At 50.6% G+C, this 13185-nt stretch overlaps 1 protein-coding gene across 1 annotated transcript; it reads right to left on the bottom strand.

Annotated features, from left to right (window-relative positions):
• Positions 1-7720: 7720 nt before the first annotated feature.
• On the bottom strand, positions 7721-10878 carry BCL2L10 (BCL2 like 10). Its single transcript, XM_051797023.1, has 2 exons — positions 10395-10878; positions 7721-8902 (listed from the first exon to the last, which is right to left on the bottom strand). Exons 1-2 carry the CDS (start codon positions 10794-10796, stop codon positions 8771-8773), a joined length of 534 nt encoding a protein of 177 aa, XP_051652983.1. The 5' UTR covers positions 10797-10878; the 3' UTR covers positions 7721-8770.
• Positions 10879-13185: the final 2307 nt, after the last annotated feature.

Raw genomic sequence — 13185 nt, 5'->3', positions numbered from 1 at the left:
TGTCCTGAAACTGGTGCCACCTCCATTCCCTCAGCATCCTCTTACTGCTCAGTTGGCATCCTGTGCCCAATCCTTCTGCAAGGGCCTGGATGAAACCATCACCTCCACAAGCTGGGAAAGCTGGAGTAATTCCAGAGAACTGGCACCAACCCCACAGCAGGCAGGGAATGGCTTTGCAAGTGTATGCTTCATGGTCAACCCCTGTAGCCACACTTGCTGAGCAATTTCCCAGCAGCAGCAGGGAGGAGAGTGTGCTTCTGCCAGACCTTCAGCAGCCCCAGATCACTCTGCAGAGAGATCAAGCCATGGTGCACACTGAGCCAGACCAAGGGATTTGGCATAAGCACTCTTCCCACAGCAAAACAGGCACTGTCTGTGATCAAGTTTAGCTCTGTTGACAATGGCCGTGCTTACTCCCAAATAAAAGCTGAGCATACAGCCTTGCTCAGGACAACTCCTAGGCTGCAGGCACATGAAGGCTTATGTTCCCTTACGTAAGGAAACCAGCACCAGCCAGGGACACCACGTCAGACCCATCCAAAACATCCAACGCTGCTGGAACCTAACAACTCACATTACTGTGCACAATGCACAGCTTTATGGCCTTCAGCAGCCACACGAAGGGGACGGCAGCCGTGCAAGGTCAAAGGCATGAGGGCTCTGCTCAGTGGGAAACCACCACCATGAGGCTTTCAGAAGTTCAGCTAGGCAGAAGAACTGTCAGCAGTGGGAAAAGGGCAGCTGCTGGTCCTGCCAGTAAAAGCAAAAAAGGAGAAATCAGCCCACCACCGCTTCCGATCGGATGTGACAGCTCTGTCTGAGGTCCTCAGCAAACCCAGCCTGTGTTGCAAGCACAGCAGGAGATCCAGGAGCTCCCAGGCGAGGGGAAGTGGAGAAGTGGCTCCAGGGGCACAGGGCGGGGAGCCACACAAAGCACCCCTGATTCTGCACTAACCCACAGCCAGCACTCCATGCTGGCTCACACACACCTTGGGAAGGAGCCCAGGTCCTGGTTATGTGTGTGCCACGGCCCTGTTAATGCTGGTGTCCCATCCTGGCAGCCTTCCCTGAGCAGGGGGTGGGTTTTTCCAAGAAAACCGGAGACAGATCGTTCCCTATGGCTGGGGAAACCAAGAGCCTCTAGCACCCCTGTGTTGGCCAGGGCAGATGGCTGCAGGCAGCCTGTTCCCAAACACAGCAAAGCGTTCCCACCAGGACCCCACGCCCCTTGGAATAATTTGGGTTTTGTGGAATTCAGTCACTTAAAAAAAAAAAAAAGAAACAACAAAAAAAACAACAGAAAACCCTTCCCCAGGCTTGCAGCAATATTTTGTCTGTAAATATTCTAGAGAGCAAGGTCACATTCCAAAGGGAGCACAGAGTGGGGAGGGTGGGCAGAGGGGGATGTGAAGCAGGGAATACACAGCCCCCAGCACTGGGCACAGCCAGGCTGGGGACTGGGGAGAGCAAGAAAAGGGGGGTTGGGGGAAGGGGCAGAGCAGAAAGGGGCTCTAGGAGTAAGAGGCAAGATGATTTCACCATTTTTTCACCAGCTGTCCTTGAAGAGGGGACAAACCTCCATCCTCCCACACTGGCACATGTGCCAGGTCCCACAGCTGGCAGGGTGGTGTGTGGCACAGAGCTGTGCAGGGCTCAGCCTGCCCTGCTGCTGGTGGCAGCATGTGGTGGTGGGCATGAGCTGCCCTGATGGTGCATTGCTGCAATGATGGAACCATGAGCAGTTCCAGGCTGTCCTGCCCAAGAGCTCCTTGCAGGAATGGCAGAGATGTGCCAACCCCCATACCCCTGGCACTCACTCAGTTCACGCCACAGGCATTGATGTCTGGGCTTTTCTGGATTGCTGCTGGAGCGGGCTCTTGGCAGCAGCTTCAGTGTGGCCATCAGTACTGCCCACGGCTGCTGGCCAGGCCACAGCACCCAACTTCTGCCTGCCAAAGGGCAACTCCCCCAGGAGAAAGGGGATGCAGCTCCCACCAGCTCTGTGGTGCCAGCTTGGGCAGCTCAAAGCCCTTTGCCAGCCATGCAGCAGCAAGGGGAGTAGGAGCACTCTGGGAAACCACCCACAGCCTGGATGGAGTATGGAGCAGATGGCAGAACAAACAGCACCGGGATTTCTGTTTCACATGATCTTTTGCCCTGCTCACTCCCACACATCACCTTTTCTTCCCAAGGAGCAGGCCTTCGCTTGGAAAAAGTGACCAGGAAATCTGGAAGGGTTTCAGAGTGGCAGGTGTTCTCTGAACATCACCAAGGACAATACACAAGGCCCCAGAGGATTTTTCTTTAAAAACATACTCAGGCTAGGTTTGTGCTATTTTGTGCCCTTTCCAAAAGAGTTTATGAGTAATTAATTTTTTTTCCTTTTTCTAGACCAGGGGAAAGGTGAAGTCGCTGTGACAGAGAGCTGCTTCAGGACTGGCAGTGAGAACGCTTAGGGACGGTGGGTTCTTCATGGCACAGTTGTGAGTGACCTGTGCTGAGGAGCAGGAGGGGTGCTCACACTGGGACTGCCAACCAGGCACTGCAGGTACATATCCTTCAGGGCATGTAAGAGTTTGGGGGGAAAAAAAAAGGAAAAAGAAAAGAGGAAAATATTAAAACCTTGCATATGTTTTACAGACTCCTCACACACCAGAACGCTCAGGGATGTCTGTGGAGTTTTAGGACGTAAACCACTTACTGACTGGCTGGCAGCAGGTCCAGGTTTCCCCTTCAGCAGGCAGTGGCTGCATGACAGCTGCATGACAGCTCCACACTCCCATCACAGGGACACTGTCCTAGCCCAGCCATCCCACCTCACTTAGGGCTGCATGAGGATCCAGCACAGCCTGGGCAGGAACCCAGCACAGTCACCTGTTGGACCACATCCCATGTTCTGCTTGAAAATGCCACCATCCCGGTTGGGTATGAAATGCTCAAGGAACCCCATCACTTTCAGACTCCCAATATAATTAGGTTCAACATTTAAAGCATTGTCTGTAGCAAAGCACCCACCATCCATGTGCTGGATATCAGGAAACAAGTGTTTGCCTTACCTGTCAAGCACCATCAGCTCTCAGCTGCCACTGGTCACGCCACTGCCGTTTTACAAGGTTACACGACTGGTGGAATTTGTTCTTGCTCATGCATTATAATCATTAGAAAGTCATCTAACCACCACCCACCCAGTATAGCACCCATATGATCACTCCTTCACAGGCTTGTGCTTGGCACCAAGAGGCAGCACACCCATGCTGCCGGGGCAGGACAGCACTGGGTGCATCTCAGCACGGCCATGCTCCCAGCAGGCAGGCTGCCGGGACCTTTGGGAGCACAACCTCTGCCTCAGGAGAGGTGGGAAAGCCCCAGGCTGGCGGTGGCACAAAGCAGCTGTGTCCAGCCAGACGAGCAGGAGGGTCCAGCCTGTGTGCCAGGAGGTCAGGCACCAAGTGAGCTTTTGCTGGCAGATCCCAGAGAGACAGGAGTTAACGCTGCCTGTCCTGCACCAACTCCTCCCCAGAGCCACATGGCTCTGCCTGTATTTCAGGAGTTCCCAATGGGCTCATCATAGAGCTTCACAATTAATACTTAGACATTAATTACAAGAGTCTGGGATTGTTCTAAAGACAATAATACCTACAAGGAAAAAGCCAACCAGCCATTAGCTCTGCACACTAGAGACAGTGCTCTCTCCTTAGCACTTTGATGAAGCCAGGTGCTTTTGCCCTTTTACTATTATGCATTGCAAATTAATAGTGCCAGCAAGAACACCTGGCTTTGGTGCCAGGCTGCAGAGCAGGCTGCCCAGGGCAGAGCTCCAGCTACCACGTCCAGTCCTCCCAAGGCACAATGCAGCAGGGACAGTGGTTAGACTGAACCCGGACACCCTTCCCCACACACCCTATAAGCCACATTTGAGAACAAAAAAAGCCAGTACCCAAACACCCTAAGCAGGGTGTGGGGTTCCTGCTGTTACTCACCATGTGCTGAGCTGTTCAGAGACAAACAAAAGAGCAGGTTGGGTCAAACACAGGAACTCCCTCAAGTGAACTGCAGTCACAGGTAAGAATCATTAATGGGATTAAATCCAGAGAGCACAAAATTTCTGCAGTGCCTACAGTGGCTTTCTGCATATAGCCTTGTCCAATTCCCTGTGGTGTCTCTTACTACAGGCCATCAGTGATTCAATCACCCCAATGGCCAATGGGGTCTCAACTGAGTTAAAGCAGCCATTTTAATGGGTTTAATTCTTAACTGACAGAAATGCGTAACACCCATCAGTTCTGACACAAAATGGGTCAACATCCAGAGACTATGAGATCACCAGTGGGCAAGTATCAGTTCCAACTGGGCAGAAACACATCACCTGTTTGAAAGGAGAACTCCTTGACAAGGGAAGCCAGGTCCTCTCTTCCTCCTCTCATTTGAATTAAACAAATAGACCAAGCCCAGGCAGAAAAATTCAACAAAACAATCCCATTAGTTCAGCACAGAGTTGATTTTTAGACTTCCTACGTTTGACTTCAAGTAAACCAAGATTTTATGTTTATATTTTAAATCCTGTTCTCATTTAAGAACTTCAGTTGGTGACAGGATAATTGTTAACAGTTTGAAGGTAACATTTTAAAGCACTCCTAATAATGGCAGTATTTAAGAGGGAATCACACCGACACTTTTTAAACCTGAAAGCAAGTAATTTTCCAGCTGTGCCTGCTCTCCCCACATGGCATCTTTTCCTGGCAAAGACAACCCAGTTCGAGTCTGGTACAGAAAGCAGCCAGAGAAATGGAAGTGAAACCCAGAAGTTTGTTTTCATTATCTAAACTGAATAAGCAGAAGAAGTGAAATTATGTGAATAAATGCCATGCACTTGACCTTTTTTCTTTCCAATGATTCTCTGGGGGGTTTTTTGGCTGCCCAATTACTAAGTCATTTGTAACAGGGCTCTCCCATCCTACCCAGGCTTGGGTACCACCCTGCAGGTCAGACCCATGCTGCATGCAGGATACAGCACCAGCACCAATTCCTCCAGCCAGACATGCCAGACCAGATTTTTTACATACCACAGCAAAGCAGCTCACCGACTGCCTTATAACACCATTCTGCAACTCACGTTTTTCAAGCTCTAACAGCGCCTCATTTTTTCCAAGTCAGAAAGAAACCTACTCGCTAGTTCAGCACCCTTAAGAAGCCTGATGAGTAGATTGCTTTTTCCTTTAATGAGCAGGCAGCTGGGCTCCTGCAACAGCACTGCAGCCTTGGCCCTGGTTACAATGGAAGCCCCTTCAGAAGGGAACTGTGTAGGCAGCAGGTGCAGCGCAAGCAGATAACACCAACAGCTCCAGTGAGACCATTGTGAACACCCCTATAAGCTGGGAATGCCGCCTCCTCCGCCCCTCAGCCCTGCAAAGGTCTCTGTACACAGCAGAGCAGGAAAGACTCAAAACTGGTATGAGCAGCCAGGGGATGGAAGAGCTCAGCCAGCATCTTCACTCCTCTCCTTTTCCCTCAAACACAAGACCCTGCCAGCACCCAGTGCCTTGAAGCAACCCATGATTCTGCAGGCGTGGGCATGCTGGGGCCCCAGCAGAACCTGCAGCAATTACCACGTGCTAATCTTTAGATAGGATGAGCCTGTTGCACCCACCACATGCCCGGGAAGTACAGCAGCACTGGAGAGCCCAAAGATGTCATGAGGATTAGACACAGCCTTGTATTGAAACACCACCTACTCTCCTTCTGCATTTAAAGGAAGGAACAGCAGCATCTTGCTTCCCTTTTCTGAGGCAGAAAAGCGGACGAGCAGCAGTTTTGAATTGAAATAAAAGACTTCATTGAGACAAACTGTCAGGCTGAAACTGAAATAAAAATTTAAAAAAAAAATCAAGTCACGTAAAAGTAAGTTAAACTGCCCTGAAATCAATGGGGCTTCAGTGATTTAAGTCCTGGTCTTCAATCCCACATCCCCACGTCAGCAGGCAGTGGCAAAGGGAGCACAGCTCTGGCAGACACATTACAGCAACCTGGGCTGTGCCCTCTGCTCTCAGCAGGGCTGAGTGGAGCACCCTGTGGCACAGGCTCCCAGCAGAGACCAACCTGGCTCCAGGCATCAGGAAGCTACAGGCAGCATTACTGCTACACTGCTGAGCTGCACTGCAGCCTCCTGACAGTCTTACAGCTTTCCTCCTAGCTCTTAGAAAGCCCACACCCAGCTTCTCCCAGGCCAAGAAACAGTGGCAGATGCTCTCCACATTGCACTTTGGAATGGGTCAGGTTTACACCAAAAGCTCATGTGACTTTGTTCAAGGACATTTCCAGGCTAGGTTTTTTTCACTTTTCCAGAGCACACTGTAAAAACCAGCATAATATCCTCTCCGCTGTTGTTTTTGTGGGGCCTGCCAGATCAGATTACACTGAAAATCAAGATACATATATTTTATCTTTGTTCTTCTTGGTACTGAAGAGACATTTGACCTCTGTTTAAAGCATTCCTTGCCCTGTTGTTTCCCATGCTTTTCATCATACATTCCCCCTAAGCATCCCACGTTTTGGAAACTACCTTCACTTCTCAGCACCAGCCAGCTCACTTCCTCTGTAGATAAACTTCAGGCACTGCAGCCTCCTAGATGGCTGGAGGCAAATGACCGAGAGCATCCAACTGCCACAGGCAGGCATCATCCCTGTGGGAACTTGAGAGAGGAACTGAGCACAGCAGTCCCACACACTCTTAATCCTTTAGCTGAGGAGGCAGGCCGGAGTTTTAGAGAACTGGAAGTCAGAGAACAAGCAGACATTTATTCAGAGCGGGCAGTGTGAGGGGGAGGACCACCAGCTCCTTCCTGCCTCCGCGGGACTTACCGTCCCTGAATGTCCCTTTTTGTCCTGTCCCCACATCTGTGGCTGGCTGGCACAACGCTGCTCTGTCCAGCGCTGCACGCCTGCCCCAGGGCCCAGTGGCCAGCAGAAGGAGAAGCAGGGTGGCCACTGCTGGCCACAGAGATGCTGAGCTGGCTGCCAGGCTGAGCTTTCCCAAGAGGAAGCATGCCACCCCACTCTTCCCACGAAGAGCCAGACCTTCTTAAATGGCAGGGTGGTGGGCCCACAGGCAGCCAGGGAGGGAGGCTGAACAACAGGCTTGCAGTGTTTAACAGGCATCAGAGCCACCAACTTGGAGACAAGAGCATGAGACTGCTTTTTAAAAAAGTCCCACACCCTAAAAAATTACAGCTGCTCAGTATTACTAATCTGAGAAGGTTGAATTGCCACCTATTGCACAGCTGTCATCATAACATGTATCAGAAATTCCAGTTTCAGTAAAAAAACATGCATGTGTGAGAGAGAGAGGCAGCAGCAAGCCTTGGCAGAGAAGAAACGAGCTCTGTCACTCTCTACAAGCAGGAGCAGCTCTCAGAGGAGCCTGACTGCACTCAGCTATGTTAGTAAACTTTGGAAAGTTTTGGCCTACAAAACCACCAGGTTGTTTCCAGTTGCAGCAGTGAAGGTGGGCCTTTTGGACTGGATTTTCCCCTTAGGCTGTGTTAGCCCTAGTGTGGACTGCAGGACTGCATTGAAGACTGGTATCACACTGCTCTGGTGCTGCACAGCTCCTCATTTCAGGTCAAGGCACCGGCAAGGTGAATCCAAAACTGATTCATCCAGGTAACCACCAAAACACTCACTGTCTGAGCACCATCACCCATCAGATCAAACAATCAGAAAATTTTTTTAAAATAAAAATACTTAACATTTATTCACCTTTGAAGTCACCATAGTAAAATTGTACACGCTATGAGTAACCCAGCAACGTTATTAAAAAGCTACCAGAAACATAAGGCAATTTGTACAACCATTGAAAGAAATACACAGCATGTTGAAAACAGAGTGAAATATTACTCAAACAAGACAACGCTTGATACACACTAGAGTGACAAGAACCAGCATTAAGTTTTAAACAAAAATAAAGATGTCATGGCTACAAGTATTATACAGTGATAAATACTTCAAAAATATATTAAGATATATGGAAATTCTCATTTTGTCATGGAAATCCAGAGAAATTCCAGCCTCCACTGGATTTCAATATACCAATTAAGGTTTAATATTTAAGTTCCTTTCCTTTCAGTAAGAACCAGTACTGCAGCCATTACTGTCCTGTATCAATACTTATCTTCTTGTAGTGTAATGAAATGTGTAATGAAAAGCCTTATGTTACATTAAGCCCTAATGCCTCTTGCATCACAGGCACCAATTGCTCTAAATCAACCAATGAGTTGCCTTTTGGTAACAAGTGCTGTGCACAGCATCTGAAGCCATAAACCACGTTAAATCACAGTCATTGTTCGCCCACTTTACAGTATTAATGGAAGGCGGGTTTGAAGACTTGCCCCCATGTAAATAAGACATCTCGAACAGAGGGTTTAGTAGCAAGTCCACCATAATGTTTTCCTAGCATAACATCAAGCACTCAGAAGTTACAGTACATGAACCATGCTATAGTTTAGGTTACACCTTCAAAAAGAAAGTCCAGAGGATGTTTGGAGACAACAGGTTTTAAACACGCACAAATAGTGCTTTAGTACACGTTTGTTTGTGCTGTTACTGGGTAGCGAGTGAAGCAGTTTATAGCCAAGGGTTTGGTGAGGCAGTTTTCTGAGCCAGTTTAAAAATATAGACTTCTTCTTAGAGGGTCTGTTCTATAGAAAATAAAGTGAAATCTGGTAAATTTGTCAGTTTTGAGAGTACTTTCCCGTGGCAAGATCCGTTCATCGGCCTACCGCACCAAGAGGAAAGCCAATCCTGCCATCCCAATCCCCGCTGCGGCTGCCATGATGGCATTGCCAATGGTGCTGCTCTGCTCAGCCGCCTCGGAGCCGTGCCTGCCGAAGAAGCGACAGAAGCCATCCTAGAACAGCAAGAGAAAGGACATTGAGTTGCTCGGCTCGCGATTAACTGGATTTCTTTTAACAAGCCTTTGGGTACAGTTTGGTTCACGCTCCCAGCACAGGGTTTGTCCGCTGTAGAAACCTCTAATTTAACCATAGAAGTCTAAGCCCACTGCCTTGGGTACACACAAAAATGCTTTGTGAGAGCCCTTGCACGAGGCAACTGAAAGAAATAGCTACAAGCATTTGCTCAACAGACAATTGCAAACTTCCTATTGAGATGCTCAGCCTATCATTACATTATTTTTGCCCTTTTAGGCAAGTTTCTGACGGAAGCTGCCAGCATTGTTCCCCCTTGAGTTTCAGAAAGCATCTGAAACACAGGATATGGAAATTTCCACTTGAGAGAGACAGTAGGCCCAATCTGGTCCCATTTTGGTGGACATGGGGCTGATTACACACTCTCTTGGAAGGGCCGGGTGGACACTGCTCAGAGCTGACCTATGACAGAGCAAAGCTGGCAGCTGCTCTCCCAGATCGTTGTGATAATCAGAAGTGGCAGCAATACAACTCCAGATGGTCGTGTTTGAACTCTGCTCCGCAGATGTCTATGTAAACAAGTTATATTCTTAATTTCTTCCGGAACTTTGTTCTTTACACTTTAATTTGTGCGAACAGGCAGTGCGATTTTGCCAAGTGACAGTGTGCACTGCAGCCAACGACCACACTGTTCTGAGCAGTCAGATGGACCAGTGACCACTGGAAAACCAAGTTCATTTTGGTCTCTGGAAAAGTCAACGAAACCAGTGGCTGCTTCCCCTCCTTTCTATTTTTAGTGCTTATTTGTACTGACACCAAGTATTCCACTAGGACTGAAAATAGGAAATGTGGACAGTTCTGCGGGATAGCTGACATTTTGTGCAGAAACGCAGGCAAAGCTGCACGGACTCCTTAAAAACCGTACCTTCAGTGTGCATCTCGAGGGGCAGAAAGTCCACACCTTCCCCGGGCCCGACCTGACCTGACCGGCTTCGGGACAAGCAGGAACAAGAGCCGCAGGCCTGGCGGGTGAGTGCCTCCACACACAGGTGTATTTAAGAACAGGCACATGGGTAGTTTTTCCTTACACCTGGGAGGGGACCTGTGCTAGCCTGCTCACCGACATCCGCAGGCTGCGGACCCAAGGGGGAAGGCAAACCTCGCCGCCTCAGCCAGCAGCATCACTCCTGCGGTTCCAGGAGGCTGCATCCCGAGGGATCCGGCTGAGCCGCAGAACAGGGCACCCCCAGGGCCCCTCGCTGAGCCACCAAGAGTCGCTACGGCCAGGAGCCCCCAGGGATGCTCCGCTGGTCCCGCCGGTGCCGCGCACGCCCATCGCCGGCAGCGACCCCGGCACGTCCCCCCGGCCGTACCCCACCGCTGCACGGCGCCGGGGGACCGCCCTGCCCCGCTAACCGGGGAGGGGGCGAGGGTTCCCGGCACCCACCCCAGGCCGCCCCCGTCCCCGCTCACCCATCCGCCGTGCGCCTCCAGCCACTCGCCCCGCTCCTCGGCCAGGTAGGCGGCCAGGTGCGCGGCCAGGCAGCGCGGCCCGTCTCCGCAGCCCCGCTCGGCCAGCGCGGCCGCCAGCGTGCCCGCGAACACCACCAGCGCCAGCAGCCGGCCCCAGTTGAGGCCGCCGTCGGCCTCCAGCTGCGCCGCCACCCGCCCCAGCAGCGCGGCCGCCTCCCGCGGCTCGGCCCGCGCCAGCGGCGCGCACGAGCGGAAGAAGGGCCGCTCCTGCCGCTCCAGCTCGGCCGCCGCCCGGCGCAGCGCGGCCGCCGTGGGGCTGGGGGGCAGCGCGGCGCCGCCGCCGCGGTGCTGGAAGTAATCCTCCAGCAGCAGCGCCGTCTCCTCCTTCAGAGAGCCCGGCATGGCGGCTGCCCACGGCGGCGGCCCCGCAGCAGCAGCTGCCGCCGACTAAGAGGCTGGGCGGCCCCTTCGCCCGGCCCGGCCCGGCCCAGCCCGGGCGCTCCCCTCCTCCGGGGCGGGGCCGAGCGGGGCGGGGGCAGCGCGGTCCCCGCGGCCCCCGCGGAGAAGGGTCCGCCCGTATGCCCCGGGAGGCACTTGTGGAGCGGAGCTGCGGGTCTCTCCGGGCAGCCGAGGGAAACGCTCAGTTGTATTAATATATATTAAATGTATTAATGAATACATATCAGTTGTATTAATATATATTTTTAATATATCAAAATACTTGCTTTAATATTTTAGGATTTAGGGTTTTGTGAGGGTTTTTTTTCACATTACTGCCCCAAACCTGTATTTTTTGCACCAAAGGAGATGCATGCATTTGTGTATTTACTCAGCAAATGCAGTGGTGTTTGCTTTTTGATGGGCATATAGGAAAAATTTAGGATTAGGACCCGTCACGGGGCAAAGGGGGGGGGGCCCTTCACACTGTTGGTGTAAAATAAAATGGCTGAGAACAACATTGGTGTCATTTGCACAGCACCATGGCGCTATCTCAGCGAGACACCTTGCCTGCACCCCAGCTGTGCCCTTCCAGCTCAGAGTACCATCAACTGCTTCACAGACTAGTGGGACTCCCATAAATACCACCCCAAGACTGATGGTAGATCCAGCACAGGGTACATCCAGCCTGTGCTTCCTGGCCAGTGCTGGTTTGCAGGTGAGGTTCTGATGGTGGCCTGGGGCAAAGTGAGGCTGTGACCCACTGTCACTGCACAGCCCTGCAGTGGGAGAAGCATTGCCACAGCTGCCTAGGACCAGGTCACTCTCACCTCTCATCCCACAACCGGCTCAAGGTGACCAACATGTCAGCACAGGACTGCTTGGCTTCATTCCACCTATATTGAGATACAGCTGTCTCCATTTTACATCCCTGTTAGAAAATCTAAAAATAGATGGTTGGAATCAATCCTGTTGCAATTTCTCAGATCGCTGTCAAGAATTGGAGTCGCTCCTAAGGCGAGCTCTTAGTTTTTCATCCCCGTATTTGGCTTTTGTTTTGTTTTGAAGCAGGGAAATACAATCTGTGTTTATGTGCTAGAGCAGTAGCTGGAATGATATCTTTACTTTTCACAAGAGCTTTACACACATGCTTTTTAAACTATTTTTCCTTACGATTGTTAATCCTGGAGCAGGAATTTCCTATTGCATTCCTCACAGCAGGAGAGCAAGAGGGAGAGGCTGCTCTTTCTCTAGCAATATCCTCTTCCACCCTTCCTGTTTATATAGCATTTTTGTTTAACAGGACAGAGCCGTCCGATAGTGACTGCCCCAGCTATACCTCCTTCTCTCCATATTATGAAATAAAGGTGTTTCTCACATAAATAGCTTGACAGACTAAGGGGGGTCTCAAAGTGCTGGGATTTCCAAATCTTCCCTGGCCAGTCTTTAACAAGCAAGAAATACAATGGGTAATTCAGTGTCCTGTTCCTCTATCTGTCGTTTATCTGTCATTTATGATGGGAAGTTGAGTCATTTATCTGATGGGAAGTTGAGGCCTGTCCTGTTTCATGCTTTCACCACTATCTCAGGAACAAAAAAGATGATTTTTCACAGGTGGCAAGACCATGCAGCCCAATACACAAGTCCATAGGCAGTGGCCCTGAAGTGAAAGAACCACGGGAATTTTCCTGTGTAAGAACCAATGCTAGATGCGATGTCAGCCTCATTCTCAGTGGATCTGGTCACAGTTTGAGCACTGATGTCACTCAGAACAAGCTGGCTCAGCACTTTCCCCAGCCCCTGAGAGGAGAGGAAATGAAACAATGCACCTAAATTAAGGAGGTGTTTTTTCAGTGTCTAAACTGAGCACTTCCACCAAGCACCTTCATGCTGACCACAAATTCTACACTGAGGTGGAGAGGACAGCTGGCCCCAGCACAGTTCTCTCCTGACAAGGCAGAAAGTTGAACTGCTGCATCTCAAGGTGATCTGCACATCTGGTTCACCCAAACAGTGACAGCCCCAGCATTTCAGCGACCAGCTTTCTCTGGCATCCCACTGCAACTCGAGGAGAATCCTATGCGCCCACAAACACATACTCTGCATTTTCCAGATAAGGATCTGGAAAGAAAACATCACATTAGCTTCGATCCTTCTGAGCAGGAAAACAACCTGAATTCTGGCGTCCTGAATGCAGGGGGAGCTCAGATGGTGTTTCAGGCACTTTCAAGGACTGTTCACTCTCAGTTGCTGTGGCTCTCCTTGGGTATTTCCAGAAAACATTCCAGAAGCAATTTTCTGGTAGATCTGGGCTTTGCCCTAGATTTTGCAGGAAAAATGATCTAAGGAGCTA

This window comes from Manacus candei, unplaced genomic scaffold, assembly GCF_025592945.1.
Source record: "Manacus candei isolate 608988 ecotype Guabito, Panama unplaced genomic scaffold, ASM2559294v1 h1tg000046l, whole genome shotgun sequence".
In the NCBI taxonomy this organism is placed as follows: Eukaryota; Metazoa; Chordata; class Aves; order Passeriformes; family Pipridae; genus Manacus; species Manacus candei.
Note: the sequence above shows the minus strand (reverse complement) of the source record. Positions and strands in the feature narration are given on the sequence as shown.